Source organism: Cibotium barometz, chromosome 20 (assembly GCF_041138505.1).
Source record: "Cibotium barometz isolate CiBa-2024 chromosome 20, ASM4113850v1, whole genome shotgun sequence".
Lineage (NCBI taxonomy): Eukaryota > Viridiplantae > Streptophyta > Polypodiopsida > Cyatheales > Cibotiaceae > Cibotium > Cibotium barometz.
In genome coordinates, this window is record NC_141065.1 from 41,486,809 (window position 1) to 41,509,026 (window position 22,218).

The following is a 22,218-nucleotide window of genomic DNA, read 5'->3' on the forward strand; positions in this document are numbered from 1 at the left end:
GTCCGGACTCCGCACCCATCAATAGTGTGACCATGAAATTGCTGTTAAATTCCTTGAGACTTTGGTAGCTTGAGGAAGACACAGTTGTAGGGCATGATAGTCTTAGGAGTCTCTAAGGAGGAGGTATGATATCCCCTAAATCACCAAATGTTGTAGCTAGCAGACACTTGCCTCAAATTCAATGAGTTGGAGGATTGAAGGAAGGTTTATTATGTTCTTCAAGGACCTGAAAAGGTTCTGTTTTTTTTTATCTTGTTCCCACGGTCATATGCTAGAGTAACAACAGCTTCAGTTGAGCTAGTTCATTGATACATGGCTATGTGGATTTGATAGACAGGTACAAACCTGATTTCGGAGACAATTGATGCAGGTAGCTAGATTCTCCTTCATTTATTTCCAAGAGTGGAAATGTCCTAAGTGGGGAGGAATGTTATGTACCTAGCACTAACCCTTGGGGTTCGGAAATAATCCAATAGGTTTAGGGGAGCCCTGGGATTAGAAAAAGCAAGCGAATACAGGTGGCTAAGGTTCAGATTTAATAAATCCAAGGTTATTGGCTATTTATGACTAGATTGTTATTTATAGCAACAATAAGCACTATATAAGTGAGTCTTGGGTTATTATTGATTCATTGTGGTCTGGACCTAGACCAAGAGGCTTACTCCAACCATGGACATGGCGGATCACGGCAGTCTTGCCGAGGGTCCCTATGGACAAGTACTGGTGGTATGGGGTGCCATGGCCCACTGGCATGGACTCGTGGGAGTGGAACGTTGGCCCTTGGCTCAGGGGAGATTCTGGACGGGATCTTCGGTTGGGTGGTGAGCTTGCCTGCACCATTCTTTGTTTGTACTAATCTTGTTCATGCATGTGTATTACGTGATTCTTGGGAGGAGAGTAGCGTCCCTCACAGTTAGACACATGAAATGCATGCATGAACCTATTTTAGGCCTTGAACAAAGGTCATGCACGTGTGTCCATGGGGTCCTTGGCCCCTTATGTCATGTGGGTATTGTAGGTAGTAAATATTATCCCTAGGCCCTTTTTGAAGTTTATAAGGTTTTATTCGCTGATTAGTGTGTAGGCACACACTCCAAAAAAATGGGTGCATAAGTTATCAACATGACCGACCATTTAATATTTGGGCACCGACTATTTAATAAAGTGTGGATAGTTCTTGGACCAGGGGCCCTTCATTAATAAGGGTGTGGATACACCAATAAAAGGGACTTGCCAAGTGGGTGGGCTGCTAACCTACCACATGTCACCAACCTTTGCGTAGACCTTTGCATAGGTTGATCAACCAGCTTCTACGCCTCTCTCCATCATTTTTGCAAAACGACCATATATTCTCTATTGGTTTGGAAAAGCGACTTCATTCCTCCCATCATTTTCGCAAGGCGACTGCTTTTCCCTCATCATTTTGCAATCTTCATCACTTGGAGGTTTGGGGCTCATCTCAACCGTACGGTAATCTCCACGTATTTCTACTACTGCCCAGGGATCTTGCTTGCTGCTGCCCAAGTGCTGTACACTCTGTTTGGGGCTACCCTAGAGCTATACCATCAGATTTAAAGCTGTCTAGGGAACCTTCTTGACTGGTTGAATCTTAGTGACCGGAGGTCTTGTTCTAAAATCGGAAGCTATTTTGAGCTTGTGCAAGGGTGCCCAGGCACTGTCCAAGTGTTGGGGGGGCTATTCTGATTGTTGTCCACGTACAAGAGCAGAGGACAAAGCTGCACATAATCTTTTTCAAGGCCTAGCTAGGGTAAAAGACCGGCAATATCAACTACTGGCTGCTCAGTGGGTCTTTGGGCTATCCTAGGAGGTGCTTGAGTTGAGATTGGGAAAACCTACATCCACACCCATTATTGAATTGGATTTTGTCTTCAATTTTTGCGTAATTTGGCCTTGGTAATAAAAATTATCCCCCCTGCACGCGGGTGCCCGGGGAGGGAGGGGAGCGGGCGGGGGGCGCGTCTTCGGCCTCCCATGCAGTGCTGATGGTCTTGGTTTTTATTCTTGGTACATTCTAGTGCCCACCAAGCAATCACGTGGGCACACAGCACAGCCAAGTCTAGGCGGACAGCACACATGCCGAAAAGACAGATTTGGACAGGCCAACAGCCATGTGCCCACCTGTATGAAGGGGCAGCATTCATAAGGTTAATCGACCAGCCCACAAAACACTCAGCCAGCCCAACCCACACAAATCAGCAGCGAGACCCATCATCCCCCCAGCAGCAAAGAGCCCTACGCCTTCCCATAGGCAGAATACAGCCCTCACATGAGGAGGTGGAACAAGCTGGGATTGCCCAGACCACTTACTCAACAATTCAATCAACTACCAACTCGACTACACGCTACAGACTTTGCATCAGATATTCAGACATGTCTCTTGTAAATTTCTTCATTTGTAATACATATTAATTGTAGGTTATTAGTACCCTGGCAACTAGGGCTCACAAATTTTCTCAGTAAGCATCTCTAACTCAAAAAGTAACTCAAGTTATTGCACTTATGGTAAAGTGATGTGCACGTGCAATGGGTGCACGTTACATAATTTACAAGGGCCCAAGGCACCACGCACCTGACAAACCAATGCCCGTATTCTAGTAAAGTACTCCGCAAACAATCAGATATCTCCTCTGGAGCAGCAACCTTTCTGCCATCATGACATCAAGCAAGTCAATAAAGAAGACATGATGCATAACACATTTGAATTAAGGTTGTCCAGAACGCTCACTTTTCATGACTTTTGATTGAAAGGGATTGATGACTGCACACTTGAACATAACAATAATCCTGCTTCTATACATTAAACTAACTTTCAAATAAGTTAGACATGATACCTATCGCGTCGATAGAGCCGTTGAGGCCACTGAACCAAAAGGCCTGTACGTGTTACCCTATTTTTCTGAACATTAGCAGTCAAGTTGTCAAATCAGTGATGGACCAACAAGAAGGCATGTTTCTACAATAACAGGACAGGTTAGCCTTGAATACTTTTGATTCACCAAAGCAAAAAAGAGACCTTATCTGAGCCAACCAGGTCAATGTTTAAATCTACCTGCGACTGTTAAATGAACTTCTCCATTGTACTCTCCAAATGATACATCAATTCATGATCACGAGCACACATACAGCAATGCCCACTCCTATTTCAAGGGGAACCGTGACTAAAATAGTCCTCCAGAGACTTTAAGTGCAGGAGGTGTACTTTATTTAAGCTGCCTCAGAGGAAAATTCAGCACCGCTCTTCAAAGACCCAATGATCTGAAAAAGCCGCATTCAGGCCCTACTCAACATGCCAAATGTAACATGGGTGCTTGCAGAAGCGTATTTATGATTGATTGATTGCAATTAACACCTAATCAGAGACGTAAACCCATGCAACAAACTGCTTCTTCGGTACACAGTAGAAAGAAAGAAAGTTAGTTATATTAAAAGTCTCCTAAAGACCCAATGGGTCTATGAGACCAAAGTGATACAATTCTATCCATGATATGTCTCATCATGGAAAAAACAAAACAAAACAAAACAAGTACAAATAACATAGCTCTCTAAAAGTAGAGGCTGATACAATGATCATCATGGGGAAGTACATGGGGTATAAGTAGTAGTACAAGAGACTCTCATCATGGAGTACATCAGAATATGAAGCATGTGGGGCACATCATCCTCCAGTAGAGGGTACAACTCTCTCAAGTATGCCAAGCATGGGGTTACTCAGTATGGCCAAGAGGTCCCCTTCTATCACGGTACATGGGAAGGTGGTGTGACAGCAATGGAGCATGTCCTAGATCTAGAGCTCATGGGAGGATCATGGTTGGTGTCTCGTGAGCGGGGGGACACGGGGTACGTCAAAGCGCGCAAGCCTGATACGAAGTGCTGCGGGGCCCACTATGCCAATATCCTCTCCCTGGTCCGGGAAGAAACTGGTGATGGTCGACTGGCGAGGAAGAGACCGGCGCAGGGGGGGGAGAGAGAGAGAGAGAGAGAGAGAGAGATGTGGTTTGTTGGGGGAAACACTCTTAGGAGTGTATCTCTGTGTCTGCAAAACTCCAGTAGGAAGAGTCCCAGGCAGTCCATGATCTTGGATAATGGGCCAAAACGCTCACAGCAAAGACAATGGTACCTCCCACGGTACACTCGGCAGTACCAGGTATAGTGCTCCTCTTGTCCTTGAATTTGAGTAGTAGTGGGTGGGCACGTGTGGTGTCCTTACCTGCTCTCCATGCATCCATATATGGTGTGCCTTCTATGCCCATATTCCGACATAGTATGGTGGCATTTGCCTTGGCAGACTCCCCTACTTGCAGCCCAAACACACGCACATGTAATGCCTAAATCTCCCTTCTTTTATTCTCCTCAATCATGTCATGAATAATAGTGGGCGTGTGCGGTGTCCTGTGTCTCTTGGTGACCTATGTCCACTCCTCCGCTTCTTTCTTCACTACTACAACCCACCCTCATTCAATCTCCCTTTTGGTCTCCACAATGTCCTCCTGAAGCTTCACCTTGAGGTCTACAACTTCAAAGAGGATGGAGGGATTGATTTCTCCTTCTTCCTTCTTGCAATCCTCTATTTCTCCATTCAGCCTGGCAATTTCTTTCTCCATTCCATCTAACTGTCTGGCATGTTGTCCTTTCATCTTAGCCATCTCCTCTCGTAGTTCTACCATCTCCTGTTTGTGGTGATCTTCCAGGATAGTGCAATCTTTGGTAAGCACACCGCATCCATTTGGTTCTGTACTTGCATTGAACTGGGCATCAATCTTGTCGAGCACTTTTTTCAATTCCCCTTGCAATCCATTCCGCCTACTCGATCTGGTCATTTTTGGCTTGGGCAACTTCTTGCCTTTCTCAAGTTAGGCTCAAGGATATGGGTGAAGATGGGAGCCGGCCTAGGGTGGGCATGGCTTCTGGTTGATGGTTCAACCATTGGTCCAGGGCTGGGACCCACAATATACCAAGGAGCAAACGGTGCATAGTGATGGGCGAGAGCACACAATATACCAGGGACGCAGGCGAAAACAATGACGGGCGGGAGCAGAGGGGACAAGCGAACACAGTGAAGGTTGAGACACACAGTATACCAGGGAGCATATACCAGGGAGCAGAGAGAGATGACCTAATCTAAGTATATAGAATGCTGAATAGAGACACTCTTTTCAACGGTCATCTTTAAGTGCTTTTTGCTAGTAAGATCTAGTTCTAGATCTTAAATAAAATTTTAAGCACACTATAAATGCAATACAAAAATTCTTCTTGGTGTAGTTAGTCCATCAGCATGTACCTTCTATCAACTAAAGATATTTTTTCATACACATCTCCTTGAAGATAAGGCTATTACAGCATACAAATATACTAAGAATATAATTTGCGAGGTATATTTTTGTTTGTAAACTTTTATCATTAGTAGACGCATGCTATGGTAGCACTGCTCTTATACTCTCAATGACTCAATGATGACAGATTGATCAATGAATAAATATGACTAAGGCTTGGACTCCTATCTATAGTGTCTACTTGTTTGTTAATTGGCTACCAACCCTAATAATAACGTCAAACTAAGTGTGTTCACACAATAACCCAATAACTTTACCACACTTAGATTGCTCATTGGGCGCGTGGACAATATTACAATGAACTGGCACAATAGCCCTTACAAACATATGAGTCCGGCCGCCTCTAACCGTGTCCTCATCACACTCAGGAGAGTGTGCACATGGCATCCCCTCCTGCTCTGCTTGGAGCACGGGTGCAAATGATGCTCCACCACTCTAGCCAATATGGATCTTCTAGCAAACTCCCTGGACCCTCACACACCTGTCCAACTCCAATTAGCATGACTATTGGAACTAAGTCTTCGCCATTGCCCCCTAGGAACTACGGGCACTGAAACTAGTTCCTCAGAAACTAGAATGGACACTGGGATGGATTACCCTTTATCTCCATGGATCATCTCCAAGCCTGGTAGTGTCTGCTCCTTGGGCTCATCCTCTAAAATCTACTCCATACTTGAGAACTCTCTCATCAATACCCCTTCCTCTCTTGAAAGTTTTCCGGCAGCCTCAAACACTCCCTCTTGTTGAGCTTCATCTATGGATGGACTTACCACTACATGTGTTGCCTTTCTTGCTTGGAACTCTTGTCGGCAAGTTGCCAACTCGCTCCAACTATGCTCTTGTAGAGATTGATGTTGGTGGACGAAGTGCATCGGCAACTGCATTTTCTTTCCCTGGCCTATACTTAATTTCAAAATCAAATTCGTGCAAAGTTTGCATCCACCTTCTCTGTCGCATATTCAATTAGTCTTTGGTGGATATCCATTTAAAACTTTTATGGTCACTCACCATAGTAAACCTTTGTCCTAGAAGATAGTGTCTCCCTAACTTCAAGGCATATACTACTACAAGTAGCTCCATTTCATGGATGGCATAATTCCTCTCATTGAGTCTGGGCTTGGGAGATTCATACGCTACGGGATGTCGTTCTTGCATAAAAACTCCACCGATAACAAATCTACTAGCATCCGTAATGACCTCAAAGGGTTTGCCAAACTTTAGTAGCTTTAGGATAGGATTTGTTGCCAAGGCAATTTTTAGTTTATCAAAAGCACTTTGGCACACGGGGGTGCACTGAAATGCAACATCCTTCTTCAGAAGTGCCGTCTGAGGAAAGGCTATCTTGGCATACCTGGGTATGAAAATTTGATATCATCGCGTTAGTCCTAAGAATCCTCCATGATGCTCCTATAACAATGTAGCATGGGTGCTTGTGGAAGCGTTTTTATGATTGATTGATTGCGAGTAGCACCTAATCAAAGACTTAAAACCATGCATCAAATTGCTTCTCCTCTAGGCTTCTTCTTCTTTAGGCTCAACAGTGACCTAATCTACCATGTATAACTAACATGAAGTATATACAAAGCTGAATAGAAGTACTCAATGGTAGCAATGCTCCTGAGCCCTCAATGACGACTGATCAATGAATGAATATACACATGCCTAGACTCCTATTTATAGTGTCTAATTGTTGGTGAGTTCGCTACCTGTTAGAATTTGTGCATCTTATTGTGTGTGAGAAGATGGCCTTTTATTTGAGGATTATGTATTTTTCTCATATTTATGCTAGTCATGGATTGTCGGCCAGCTTCTGGCCTCGTTATATAAAGGCCTCCACTCATCACTTGTTATGCATCCAATCCCAAGCACACATTGTAATGCTCAACTGTTGGCAATCACCATTGTAAGCCTCTTGCTAATCAACAAAGTGATCTTGTCTAGCTCACTTACACTCACACCCGGAGATCATGCTCCGAGGTATTTTTGCCTCGCCATCGCCTATGTATCACATATTACACCCCCATTATGGTAGTGGTTGGAGCTAGACAGATCTGCATTGCATTCTTGTATACCCTGCGCATATAGGTTACATACTGAGCCTCTAGCAGTAGTGCTCTATCCATCACACCCCCCCCACTAGCTCAGTACTTTCATAGTTTATTTCATGTTCATTTTGTCCTTTTTTTTCTGGACATCCAGAAGACATTGATTTGTCTCATAGGTCGAGTTTGGCCTCTAGTAGACGTTAATACAGCTTTCTTTCTTTCTTTCTTTCTTTCTCTCTCTTTCTTTTGTCTATGCTTCCTCCTGTGCATACTTCAACATGGTCCTGGCTGCCATCATTTGCATTTTGATCCCCTCCTCTCTCCTACGTTTCTGGTAGCAATAGGTGGCTGTGTTTTCTCCTCTGGTGGCTGCGTTTTCTTCTTCAATTGCCTCCACACCAGCATTTTTCTCTTGGTGGTGCTCTTTCCCCGTGCAACCCTTGCAAGGAGACAAGGTGCAAGTCCAAGATGGTTGCATTTTTTTGCTTTTCTAAGCATTTTCTGCAATGGCTGGTGTGGTAGCGGCTGTTTTTACAGTCACGACAGCTTCTGCAAGCGGTCTGTTCACGTGTGGTGCAGCCCGACAAGTAGCCTCGACAACCTTGCTTCTTACCCAACTTCCGCAAAAATTGCAAATCTTAGCACTCCAAAACTTCTCTCGAGCACTTTCCAACGGAGTGAAGCATGAGGACCAATCAGCCCCCTCTGATAACTGAGCAAGAACAATGATGATCAAGACTCCTACGAGTTGCTTCCTTGCAATAATCATCCTTGGGATTCTTTCATACAAGGTAGATGAGGGGCTGGACAGCAGCAACAAAACGCACCAGAAAGACCCAACCGAAGGGATGGACGTACTTTGTTGCTATGGATATGGCTCCCCCTTACGAACAACGAGGACAAGTTGGATGGACCACCTATGCTCATTGGAAGTTGCATCTGCAAGTCTTGTTTATTCATAAGGGTTTGTGGAAGATTGTTCAAGGCAGTGAGAAGAAGCCGGAGTGTCCTCAAAACTCAAGGCGTTGGACCCAGGTTCAAGAGGATGAATTCCTTGCAAAATTACAAGACTGCGAGGATCATGATTCGAAGGCGCACCCCGTGCTTGTGCCGACCATTACGAAGGAGGTCTCACCGGCCATGCAAACTCTTGCTAGTGCAAATCAAGTTTTGTCCAAGTTGGAGGATCTCTATGCTCGAGATTCCTCGATGAGGGCAGTTACTTTGCAAGGGCAACTCTACATTCTGGTATTTTTTGCTAGTAGTTCTATGTAGTCATTTCTTATGAAGGCCAAGGTTATCCACAACCACTTATTACTGGCAATGGGTGCTGCCTTGTCCTCTGCTCAATTGGCTACACTTATCCTCACAAAGCTTTCTCCAGGGTACGATGTGATTTCTCGGGCTCTGCGGTGCCACGTCATAGAAAGCAAATTGGATTTTGATGACCTCGGCTCCCTTCTCTTGGAAGAAGAGTTCGTCCTCGTTTCACAAGGAAAGGTCAAGAATGGTAGGATCAAACACTTTCTACAATGCAAAAGAAAGAGTCGTTGCTACTCGTGTGGGAAGAAAGTGTTAGAAGTCATCTCCTGTCTATATTTATACACCAGGGCCTCTGTTCTGGGTGTGCCCGCCCTGTATAAGGTGTTTTATCATTTTTCCACACTCCCCGTATTTTTCCCTATTTTTTCCCATTTTTTCCAGTGGTGGGGAGGGTTGCCAGAGGGTGGCAGGAGCACTCCAGTGCTGGCCGACTGCATTTTCTCAGTCGTGGGCACTTCTCTGCTGGCCGACTGCATTTATGCAGTCATGGGCACATTTTCAGCAGTCGTGGGCACTTCTTATGCTAGCCGACTGCTCTTCCAGGGGCATATATATAGGCCCCTTGCCCCCACCACTCATTCATTCAGTTCTCTCGGGATCTTGTGTATAGAGAAGAGCTTACACACCTATCTCTCTGTGTTTCTTGTGCTGTTTATTTTCTGCAGTCTACTTGTTCTTGTCTACCCAAGTTTGGTTATCATTTCCGCTGCATATTCTGACATGGTATCAGAGCCCTAGGCTCGAGATAGATCTTGGGAGTTTTTCTGAGCAAGAGAGGGAGCGTTAGGCTGCTGATTGGTGGACTTTTTTGGGCTGAACGGGAAGAGAAGGTGCAAGAGGAAGGCGGGCTAAGGTGCTGGACAGCCACTTGCAGGTTTACAGATTTTTTTTTCCCACCCACCCACCCTTTCAGGTTACTCTCCGCAATGGCAGATGTACTAGAGATGGCTGAGAAGCACGTGAAGATTCCGACTCTCCCCACGTTCCCAGTGGATGTCAGTTGGACGGGTCCAATTACGGCATCTTGAAGGTCATGATGGAGTCGGTGCTGGAGTCATATGACCTTGCTGATTTTATCATCATCCGGGTTCCACGGCCGGAAGCTGAGGAAGGGGAGTTACTATCGACGAGGAAGGGCCGAGAGGCACAGGCACACGTGGGATCGTGTCAACGCCAGGGTCCAGTCGTTTATTTTCCTCAATTGCACACCACAAGTGATCAATCATGTAAAGCACATGACGCTGGCGAGAGGCATATGGGAGCACTTGGCTTCTTTGTATAACAGGGTATCACCCATGAAGCGGATCTCCTTGGAAGTGCAGATGCGGGTTATGAACCCTGCAAAGTCTTCGACGATGCGAGAACACATTAACAAGCTGCAGGCCCTTCAGCAGGAAGTCCCACAAGCTGGGAAAGAGATATCATCTGAAGACATGGCCATCACTTTGCTATCCCACTTGCCTGGTCAATATTCTGCTTTCTATTCCTCGTTGATTACGAGTGGCAGGCTCAGCACCATAACCTGGGAGGAGCTTGTGCCCATGGTCTTGGACTAGGAGGAACGTTTCACGAACCCTCCTCACAGCGGAGGTTCGGAGGCCTTAACTGGCCAACGGTCGAAAGGCCGGAATAACAACAAGGGCAAAGGGAAGGCTTCACCGGAGAAGTAGGCCGAAAGATCTTGTAATGATTGTGGCGAGAAAGGCCACTACTGGAGGAAGTGCCCTAAGCGGACAGGGAAGAGTGCTGATTCCTCAGCCTCAGCTGCAGAGACTCCGGCATTTGTGCACTTAGAGATGGTGGACTCCGATGCTTCATCATCTTCGAGCGAGGAGGCAGTTGGCTTCACCGCGAAGGATATCCGGGAATGGATTCTCGACAGTGGTGCTTCCAGGCACATGACTCCATCCCGTGACTTCTTTCTGGATCTGAAACGGCAGTCAGGTCGTATCTTTATTGGCGATAACTCCACTATTCCGATTCACAGTGAGGGCCAGATGGAGATTATTCCCGATGGCAAGGGGGGCAAGCATGCTTCTCGTGTTCTTTATGTCCCTGCTCTGGGTTTTCATCTTCTGTCAGTGCATGAGGTATGCAAGACTGGCTTTCGGGTAGAATTTGAGGAGCATTCAGTTGCTCTAAGGGACCGTGAGACTGGCCAAGTTGTTTGGGAAGGCGGTGTGGAGAATGGTATCTACAAGCTCCCTGCACTCTCCACTTTGACAGGTTCTCAGGTCGGAGATTTGTGGCACTTTCGTTTTGGCCACTTAAATGTGGATGCTTTGAGGTGCGCCTTCCGGGACCAAATGGTGGTTGGCTTGCCAGATGTTGGTAGTAGGCAAGGACTTGCAGTTCTTGCATACGTGGTAAGCAGCACAGGGAATCCTTTCCGAAGCAGGCTTCTAGGCGGGCTTCGAAACCATTGGAGTTGATTCACACTGACTTGTGTGGACCTCAGCAGATACCATCTTTGGGAGGATCTCTCTACTTTATGCTACTTGTTGATGATTGTACCAGATTCACGTGGGTCTACTTTCTTTCCCAGAAGGACCAGGCTTTTGCTCAGTTCAAGGATTGGCACGTGATGGTGGAGAAAGAGCCTAGATATCAGGTTAAGACTCTCAGGGCTGATAAAGGAGGTGAATTCTCCTCGATTGTATTTTTCAGATTTTGTGCAGATCATGGCATCAAAAGGGAACTGGTCAATACCGATCGCCTTCGGAGAATGGAATTGTTGAACGCAAGAACAGGACTGTGGTGGAGATGGCGAGGACCATGCTGGAGCATCGTGATCTTCCTCGTCCACTTTGGGGTGAGGCTGTGGCAACGGCTGTCCATACCATTAACCGATCTCCGACGACTTCAGTACCCCATATGACTCCATTTGAGGCATATTTTGGCAGGAAACCCGATGTCTCGCACTTCCGTGTCTTTGGGAGTGATGCGTATGTACATATTCCGAAGAAGCTGAGGGGGAAGCTTGACTACAAGTCCCGCAAGCTGGTATTTGTGGGGTATAACTCTCTTTCCAAGGGATACAGGTTGTATGATCCAGAGAGGAATGAGATTGTTGTCAGCCGGGATGTGGTCTTTGACGAGCATGTTCCAGCATCCACTGTCGAGGAGCCGCCACTTCTTGGAGATCCAGAGGAGTCTAATGATGATTCCCAGTCTATCATTCCAGTTGATCCACCTCAGTCATCACAGGAGGTTGAGCCCGCAGCTACAGTAGAGCCCCCGCGATCACAGGAGGCTCCACGATCTGTTCGAGTACCTAGGTGTGTTGGGTTTTATGCTGTGTATGCACCCAGAGGAGTGCTAGTGATCATCAGTAGGTTACTGGGGCACTTTTTACTTCAGTTAGTGGAGGTTTTTTCCCCAGTTTAGTTCATTTTCACTTATATGCAGGTTATAAGTGTTTTGGTCCACCCGGCACATTTATGGCCGGTCATGTGAACACTTATCCTTTAGGGGTCACTATCATGTGGCTTGTACTTCATATTTTTCATTCATTGAGATATCTATTGCAGTCGTGTTCACTCCCTGCTGGTTTTCCATGCTTGTTTTCTTTCTGTAAACCCTAACCCTAACCCTGTTTAGGTCTTCAATTGGTATCAGAGCGATTGAAGCTTGGCCCTTGCCCATTGCTGTACACTGCCTGCGCTCAGCACCATCCGTACATCAGCGCAGCCTTCAGTCACACGTGCGCCTGCTGCCCGTACACCTATAGTGCGCCGCCTTCAGCTTCAGCTGTGCGCCTTATGCCCGTACATCCAGTCGCCTTCAATCAGGTACTACACGAAGTCGCCTGCAGTAACGTACGTGTACAAGCCCCGTACTGTATGCGTACGTGTACCAGCTTCGAACAGTAAGCGCCGCCACCTAGTCGCCGCCTGCTGGTATTCGTCTGCAAGTCGACACCTGCAGCCTGTCAAGCCACCGTACGCCTACGCCTTCAGCGCCAATAGTACAACTGTGCGCCACCTTTTGTGGAAGTCGAAACCTGCTTCGAAGTCTGCGCCTCTGTACAAACCTGCGCAGGACAGTACCTGCTCCGTACCTACACAGTACAGTCGAACAGAACCTGCAACGTCAATATTAAACTTAGTCTACTGCTTTCGTACATGCTTCAGAACAACACCTCGACTGATTTGCTGAGTACCTGCACAATCCAGAAGTGGTAAGCATTACATATTTTGAATACTGGGCATTCTTATTTTTCTCTGTGAAAAATACACAGGCACACCAAGCAGTTTTTCTATCAAGAAAAATACAGGCACAAAAGGCAGATTTTCTAGCAAGAAAATATACAGATTTTTAGCACAGTTTGGGTGCAGCCAATTTGGGCATTTTTGGGGCATTTTGGCATTGTGTACGCCATTTGCTGCTCTACTCAGTCATTGGTGCATTAAGCTGCACATTCAGAGGATTGAGAGTGCAGGCAGATTTGGGTAAACTGTATTCAGTGGAGTACAGTTGTTATCAGGGTTTTTGCTTTTGGGTTTTTTGGTAAACAGGTACAACATTGTGCTTAAAGCATAATGGCAAATCAACAGCAAAGTGATGTATTCACATATTTGTCTAAGGAAGACAAATTGGATGGCACGAACTACTCCTTGTGGAGTTTTATGCTTAAAAATGTGCTTGTGGCAAAAGGTCTTTGGGATTTTGTTAGTGGTGATGAACCACGTCCAGGTCCATTGGCTCCAGAGACTCCTCCCCAAGGGGGTGCTCGTGGACGAGGACAACAGGTACAGGCTCCAGGACAGCCATTGCCTGTTCAGAGAACAAATGCTCAAAAGACATGGGATGCCAGGGATGCACAAGCATTGTCACTCATTGCATTGTCAGTTCAGAGGTCCATTATACCTCATATTCGGTCAGCTGGCTCTTCACAGAATGCATGGGTGACTTTGGAGCAGATGTATGCTGCTCGTAATGAGGCTAGGATCTCATTTTTGAAAAGAGAGCTGGAAAATCAGAAAATGAATGAAGGAGATGATATGTCTAGCCACTTGAACAAGCTGCAGGATTTGAGAGAGCAACTCATCAATGTGGATGAGATTATTCCTGAGACACAGCTTGTGTCCACCATTTTGCACTCTTTGCCAAGATCTTACTTGGCTTTCCATACCTCTTTGAACCTCAGCATGAGGAATGCTATTGAACCCCTCAAGTATCAGGAACTTGTTGCTCTCTTACTACAAGAGGAGCAAATGAGGAAGAATATGAATATGAACACAAATGCTGAACAAGCATTTACTACAGGTCAAAAGGGGAAAGGGAAATCTCAGCCAAAGAGTGCAAATCAAAATTCAGGTGATGGTGGTTCTTCACAGGATACCAAGAAAAGTGATGGACAGCCCAAGAAGAAGGGCAAATGTCATTACTGTAAGAAGCCAGGTCACTACATCACGGAATGTAGGAAGAGGATTGCCAAAGAGAAGGCAAAGGAAGCTGGGATGTCTGTTCATGATGCTCCTAAAGCTCCTCCAGAGACTGCTTCTTTTGTTGAGGACAGGGATTACTGTTTCTATACATGCAGCTATGATGCCTCTTGGTCTTCACAGGCACTCAGTATGACAGAGCATGCATGTACTTGGTATTTTGATAGTGGTGCCTCAAAGCATATCACATCTCGCAGGGATTTGTTTAGTCATGTTAGCCATGCCCCTGTTGGCAAAACTGTTCAGTGTGCCAACAATGCTTCATATCCAGTGTGTGGCATTGGGGAGATTCAGCTTACAGCCATTGATGGCTCCATTCTCCGCCTTACAGATGCCTTATATGTACCAGGGATAAAGAAGAATTTGTTGTCCATTTCTTCTTTAGCACATTGTGGAATGCAAGTCCACTTTGATGATGATAAATGCATGGTTAGAGACAAAGCAAATGCCTTGACCTTGATGCTTACTGGTACATTATGTCATGGACTTTATGAGTTGGATGCATTTCAGCCAGTGGATCAGTCTGCTTATCATGCATTCACTCTTACTCCAGCTATGGTTGATGCGGAGTTATGGCATGCTCGCATGGGGCATGTAAATTTTGGTAGTCTTATGCTTATGCAGCGACATAATATGTTTACAGATCTACCTCTCATGGAGAAGCCTCCAGATCACATTTGTGAAGGATGTATTTTGGGAAAAATGCACAGGTTTTCCTTCCCACGTGATCAGGCTCTAAGAGCAACTGCAAAGTTGCAACTTATACACAGTGATCTTTGTGGTCCCATGCAGACGAAGTCATTAGGTGGTTGCTTTTATTTTGCAACATTTATTGATGACTTCTCTCGTATATGCTGGGTATATCCTTTGACACAGAAATCACAGGTATATGATGCATTTTTGGCCTTTGTAGCACTTGCTGAAACAGAGTCTGGATGCAAGGTGAAGACTCTCCGTTCTGACCGAGGGGGGGAATATATGTCACATGTGCTGAATTCTTTTCTTGGGAGTAGAGGTATAAAACATCAGTATACTACTCCTTACACTCCACAGCAGAATGGGGTTGCAGAAAGGAAAAATCGGTCACTCATGGAGATGGCCAGATGTATGCTAAAGGCAAAAAGACTACCACATATCTTTTGGGTGGAAGCAGTAATGTGTGCTTGTCATATTTTGAATCGATGTCCCACAAAGGCATTGGTTTCTATTACTCCTTTTGAGGCTTGGCATGGCCGCAAGCCTTCTGTATCGCATTTTCGTATCTTTGGGTGCCTTGCATATGCACACATACCCAAAGAGTTGAGGAGGAAGCTTGATGATAAAGCCACAAAATGCATTTTTGTTGGGTATAGCCGTGAGAGCAAGGGCTACAGGTTATATGACCCACTATCCAGGAAGATATTTATCAGCCGGGATGTGATTTTTGATGAAAAATCAGAATTATCCATGGCTGGTTATGAGGCAAATCAGGCTGAAAATGATGTATTTGAAGGTCTTCTACCCATGGAGTTTCATTCCACAGTTGGTGATCCAACTCATGAGGGTAATGGACAGCCAGCAAATGATGTAGGTGGTGCAGAAATTCAGCAGCCAAATGAGCCAGAAGCTGAACCAAATATGGGACAGCAGGCACCACAGGTCAGACATATACCTAGATGGTATTTGAGGACACTACAGGACAGCCATTTAGAGGGTCCTCTTGCTGGTCGTACTCGTAGGGAGACAAGGACCAATGAGCATGCACACATCATAGATTTGAATCTGGTTATGGCAGCCAGTTTACAGGATGATGATGAGCCTGATTCATTTGTGGATGCACGAGATAATGTGCATTGGAACAAAGCCATGCAGGATGAGATTGATTCTATTAAAAAGAATCAAACATGGGATTTGGTTGATCTGCCCAAAGGCAAGAAAGCCATTGGTACTAAATGGGTCTACAAGTTGAAAAGACATGCAGATGGATCCATTGACAGGTACAAAGCCCGTCTAGTTGCAAAGGGCTATGCACAGAAGAAGGGCATTGATTATGAGGAGACATTTGCTCCTACATCCCGTATGTCGACACTTAGGTGTGTCATTGCATTGGCTGCACATCGTGGTTGGGTTGTTCACCAGTTGGACATAAAGACTGCATTCCTACATGGGGACCTCGAGGAGGAAGTTTATGTATTTCAGCCCATGGGATTTGCAGAACATGGTCATGAGGGGAAAGTATGCAGGCTGAAAAAGGCCTTGTATGGTTTGAAACAAGCTCCACGAGCTTGGTATGCAAAAATAGATGCTTTTCTACTCACTCAGGGATTTGTGAACAGTCCATCAGAGACCACTTTGTATGTGAAGAAAGAAGAGACAGATCTGCTGGTCATCAGTCTTTATGTGGATGATCTCTTGCTCATGGGATCAAATGATGACAAAATTGCAGCATTTAAAGAGATACTGCAACAGACATTTGATATGTCTGACTTGGGCCTTGTACATTACTATTTGGGCATACAGTTTGTGCAGGATAACAGAGGCATTGGGTTGTTGCAATCACGTTATGTTGCTAAACTTCTGGAGAAGTTTAAATTTCAGGATTGCAAGCCTATTAGTACTCCTATGGAGCCTGGGATGAAACTGTCACTACAAGATGACAGTGTTTCCTTTGATGCCACTACAATGCTCAGGCTGTTGGGTGCCTCATTTACTTGTGTAATACAAGGCCAGATATTCAGTATGCAGTCTCTCAGTTGAGCAGATTCATGCACAGCCCACGGTTGTCACATTGGCAAGCTGTGAAGCGTGTATTCCGTTATTTGCCGGGTACCTTGTCTCTTGGGTTGCTTTATCCTGAGGGGGGTGACATGCAGTTACATGCTTACAGTGATTCAGATTGGGCTGGTGATTTTGATACCAGACATTCCACTAGTGGGAATTGTTTCTTTCTTGGCGCTTCATGCATTTCTTGGCTAAGCAAGAAACAGACCACAGTGGCCACTTCATCTTGTGAGGCAGAGTACAGAGCAGCCTACACTACTACTGTTGAGTGTGTTTGGCTGCGTCGTCTTATGACTGATATGGATATTTCAGTGGAGGAGCCTACACCTATCTATACTGATAGTCAGAGTGCCATTGCTGTGGCCAGGAATCCTGTGTTTCATGCTCGCACGAAACACATTGAGATTCACTATCATTTTGTTCGGGAGAGACTCCAGGCAGGAGATATCAGTCTGATCTACTGTCCTACAGATCAGAATGTGGCAGACATCTTCACCAAGGCATTACCACGTCCGAAATTTGAAGCATTCCGCAATGCTTTGAATTTGTTTCCTTTTGGTGGATGATGTACAGTGATCACATATCACTCCAGGGGGGTTTGTTGGGTTTTATGCTGTGTATGCACCCAGAGGAGTGCTAGTGATCATCAGTAGGTTACTGGGGCACTTTTTACTTCAGTTAGTGGAGGTTTTTTCCCCCAGTTTAGTTCATTTTCACTTATATGCAGGTTATAAGTGTTTTGGTCCACCCGGCACATTTATGGCCGGTCATGTGAACACTTATCCTTTAGGGGTCACTATCATGTGGCTTGTACTTCATATTTTTCATTCATTGAGATATCTATTGCAGTCGTGTTCACTCCCTGCTGGTTTTCCATGCTTGTTTTCTTTCTGTAAACCCTAACCCTAACCCTGTTTAGGTCTTCAAGGTGGTTGTTAGACACCCTTCGGGAGTCAGGTGTCACGGAGCTACCCTCCGAGTGGACCACAGAGAGGACGGCCCTCGAAGATCACATCGAGTCCGAGATAAAAGCAACACGGCGGAGCTTCTTCAGGTGAACTATGCTTTGATGTCTCGTATCATGCGGGATAAAGAGCCCACTTCCGTAAAGGAAGCCCTTTCACAGGATACTTGGAGGAAAGCCATGCAGGTGGAACTTGATGCCATCGAGAAGAACAACACTTGGGAGTTGGTACCAAGGCCGTCGAAGCGGTCTGTCATTGGTGTCAAATGGGTCTTTAAGACCAAATACGCGTCTGATGGGTCGGTGGACAAACACAAAGCCAGACTTGTGGCTAAAGGTTATGCTCAGCGGCCAGGCATTGACTACGAGGATACCTTTGCACCGACAGCGCGGATGTCCACGATTCGGACCGTTCTTGCCCTTGCTTCTTCTCAGAGGCGGCCCGTGTATCAAATGGATGTAAAGTCTGCGTTCCTTAATGGTGACCTACAAGAGGAGGTGTACGTTGAGCAGCCTCCAGGCTTTTTTGTTCCAGGATCGGAAGGGATGGTTTACAGGTTACGTAAGGCCTTGTATGGTCTTAAGTAGGCTCCCAGGGCTTGGAATCAGAAGATTGATTCCTTCTTTATTCAGACAGGATTTCAGAGATCGGTTGCAGATCCGAACCTGTATCTCTTTCGGGAACGCAGCATGGTCACGCTTATCATCCTTTATGTGGATGATCTCATTCTCACCGGCGGTCATGTGGAGCACATTGGAGTAACGAAGGCTGCCTTGTCAAAGGAGTTTGAGATGACCGACTTAGGCTTACTCCACTTCTTCTTGGGATTAGAGATCTGGCAGACCCAGAGGGGGTTTTTCATCTCTCAGCAGCGGTATGTTCATGAGTTGCTTGAGGCCTTTGGGATGGAGAACTGCAAGCCTATTACTTCGCCAATGGACCCGAACACAAAGTTAACCGTTACAGATCCTTGTGAGCCAGTTGATGCCTCGCAGCACCGGAAGTTGGTTGGTTCATTGATCTGGTTGCCGAACACCAGATTGGACTTGAGCTTCTCCGTGGGGCTGTTGAGCTCTTTTATGCAGACGCCATTGAAGTCTCATTGGGACGCAGGATTGCGGATCTTGCGGTATCTGCAGAGTACGAAGGATCTGGGACTCTTTTACACAGGAGGGAATGGAGTCAAGCTCCAAGGTTGGAGTGACTCAGATTGGGGAGGAGATCCAGACACGAGGAGATCTACTTCAGGATACAGTTTTACCCTTGGCTCAGGAGCAGTCTCTTGGCGCAGCAAGAGACAGCCAACTATTGCCCTTTCTTCGACAGAGGTAGAGTATCGCGCTGCTTGTGGTGCTGCTTGTGAGGTTGTATGGCTGCGGAGGCTACTAGGCGAGATTGGGTTTCCATAGAGGGAGCCCACAGTCATCCAGTGCGATAACCAGAGTTGTATAGCTATTGCTCGGAACCCGGTTTTCCATGCCCGGACCAAGCATATAGAGATACAGTATCACTTTGTACGTGAGAAGATCTTGGCTGGTGACATCTTGCTACTTTATTGTTCGACGGAGGACAATGCGGCGGACCTCTTCATCACGAAGTCTCTACATCAAGCTACGCTCAGGCGGCACTCCAGCTCCCTTGGGTTGGTTACACAGCCAGGAGCTGAGAGGGGGTGTTAGAAGTCATCTCCTGTCTATATTTATACGCCAGGGCCTCTGTTGTGGGTGTGCCCGCCTTGTATACGGTGTTTTATCATTTTTCCACACTCCCCGTATTTTTCCCTATTTTTTCCCATTTTTTCCAGTGGTGGGGAGGGTTGCCAGAGGGTGGTAGGAGCACTCCAGTGCTGGCCGACTGCATTTTCTCAGTCGTGGGCTACTAGACTGCTGGCCGACTGCATTTTCTCAGTCGTGGGCACTTCTCTGCTGGCCGACTGCATTTATGCAGTCGTGGGCACATTTTCAGCAGTCGTGGGCACTTCTTATGCTGGCCGACTGCTCTTCCAAGGGCATATATATAGGCCCCTTGCCCCCACCACTCATTCATTCAGTTTTCTCGGGATCTTGTGTATAGAGAAGAGTTTACACACCTATCTCTCTGTGTTTCTTGTGCTGTTTATTTTCTACAGTCTACTTGTTCTTGTCTACCCAAGTTTGGTTATCATTTCCGCTGCATATTCTGACAGAAAGGACATTTGTTTAAGGACTACTTGTCCAAGAAGAAGAACAAGGGCAAGTCTTCATCCCAGAAGAAGGGCAAAGACAAGACACAGGACAATGATTCAGATGCTTCTAGTGACTCATCTAGGGCTCACAGAGCGGTTCCGGCCCAGGAGGACCGAGATGGTGTTCTCTAGTTATATAGATTGTTTCCCCCCATGTGCTTCCAACCAAAGGAGGCTTGTGGGCGGGAGAAGGGATTGTTAGCAGCTCCATTTTCTGATGCATGAGAACCGTGGGTCAAAGTTCCATGCATAAAAATCTGGCAAGACAAGGCCAGCTTGGGAGCTATGAACTAAATGTGTTCCAGGTTCATTGCTTGGTGTTGTAGTAGAGACTATGGATGGGATGTGTTCCGAGTGCATTGTTCGAGGTTTTGGGACGTGATGTTTTCTCGGTCCGCTGTTGGGGGATTAAGGGAGGGGTTTGTCCGACAACTCATCATTCTATATACTAGGAGTTCACTGCACATTGGTGTGGGAATTCGGAGCCAAGCAGATTTCTTTGTTGTTCAAGGTGGCATTTTGTTTCGAAGAGTCAGGTTGACACGTGCTCTTTCCAAGGTGTATCCAGTACTGCGCAATACTGGAGTGTCCATGGTTGCATCTTCGTCAGCTTATCTTCTTCGTACTTTTGCACACTATGAGCTGGAGAGGGGGTGTTAGAATTTGTGCATCTTATTGTGTAGGAACATGGCCTTTTATTTGGGGATTGTGTATTTTTCTCATATTTATGCTAGTCGTGGGTTGTTGGCCAGTTCATGTGCAGTCGGCCAGCTTTTGGCCTCCAGTCGGCCAGCTTTTGGCCTCCTTATATGAAGGCCTCCACTCATCACTTGTTATGCATCCAATCACAAGCGCACATTGTAATGCTCATCTGTTGGCAATCACCATTGTAAGCCTCTTGCTAATCAATAAAGTGATCTTGTCCACAATCTGTCTCTCTCCTCCTCTCTCTCTCTCTTTCTTTTGTCTATGCTTCCACCTGTGCATACTTCAACACTACCAACACTACCAACCCTAAAATAATGTCCAACTAAGTGTGTTCACACAATAACCCAATAAGTATGTCCACACTTGGCTGCTCATTGGGCGCCTGGACAATATTACAATGATCTACTGGCACAATAAACATCACAAACACATGAATCCGGCCAGGTACTCCACCTCTGAGCTGGTCAATGTCCAACCACACACTGGACAGCATCTCATGGACTTCCCACAAACACATGAATCCGGCCAGGTACTCCACCTCTGAGCTGGTCAATGTCCAACCACACACTGGACAGCATCTCATGGACTTCCCAAATCACATTCTAGATAGTATCTATGGAATTACCGTCTTTCCAACACATGCAACTAGAGACAGTCACATTAACCAAAGAAACTTAGCATAGAATTCATAAATGGCATTTTAGCATTTGACCCCTTTGTGTTTTCTTGCAATGGCAAGCACTAAGTCGGATGGAACTTCCAAATTGACCACCCTGCTCTAAGGCTATTTTAGGAACCATATGGATTGCTTTCATGAATCTATAAGAGAATACAGGCCATCCGGGTTACCAAACAGCCAATGATGTTGTGTGTGCATGCCAAAAATCTACTTGCCCTATGGATTGCTTGTTGTTTTTGCTCCAACAGTATTAATAACACAAATCAGTCCACGGCTTCCTACTACACCAGATTTGGTCAATTGGGATAAGAGTACACAAATTTTTCTCTCTCTTTGCATAGCCCTCCTCTATAAGCTTCGTAACATTTCAATAGATCTAGCAAGATTCGTTTTGAACATGTAAGCTTTTTCAAAATAGGCAATATACAGTACATTAGGTTGAGTGAATCCACTTGTCATTTCTATTTCTCTCTTTTGTTGGGTTTCGGAGTTGTATGTGTGCGTGTTCATCTCCTGTGTCCACCAATGTGTAAGTGTATAGGTGTGAACACCTATCCAAGTGTGAACACCCCTTATATGTGTAAGTGTGTTTGTATGTGTATGAACACTCACTTCTCTGAGTGAGTGAGTTATTACATGTGAACCACCTCTTCTAGCCACCTAAGTGTTTGTGTGTAAGCAATTATAACATGTGGAAGCTTCCAGATAGGATTATA

General features: G+C 45.8%; 1 protein-coding gene across 1 annotated transcript in view; it reads right to left on the bottom strand.

Annotated features, from left to right (window-relative positions):
* LOC147627884 (paramyosin-like protein) overlaps window positions 1–22,218 on the bottom strand; it is a 172,524-nt gene that overhangs the window by 112,011 nt on the left and 38,295 nt on the right. The window contains exons 4-5 of the mRNA XM_086814859.1: window positions 2,853–2,917; window positions 2,591–2,665 (exon numbers count right to left, since the gene is read on the bottom strand). Coding sequence (XP_086670985.1) covers window positions 2,591–2,665; window positions 2,853–2,917 — 140 coding nt within the window. The remainder of the gene's footprint in view (window positions 1–2,590; window positions 2,666–2,852; window positions 2,918–22,218) is intronic.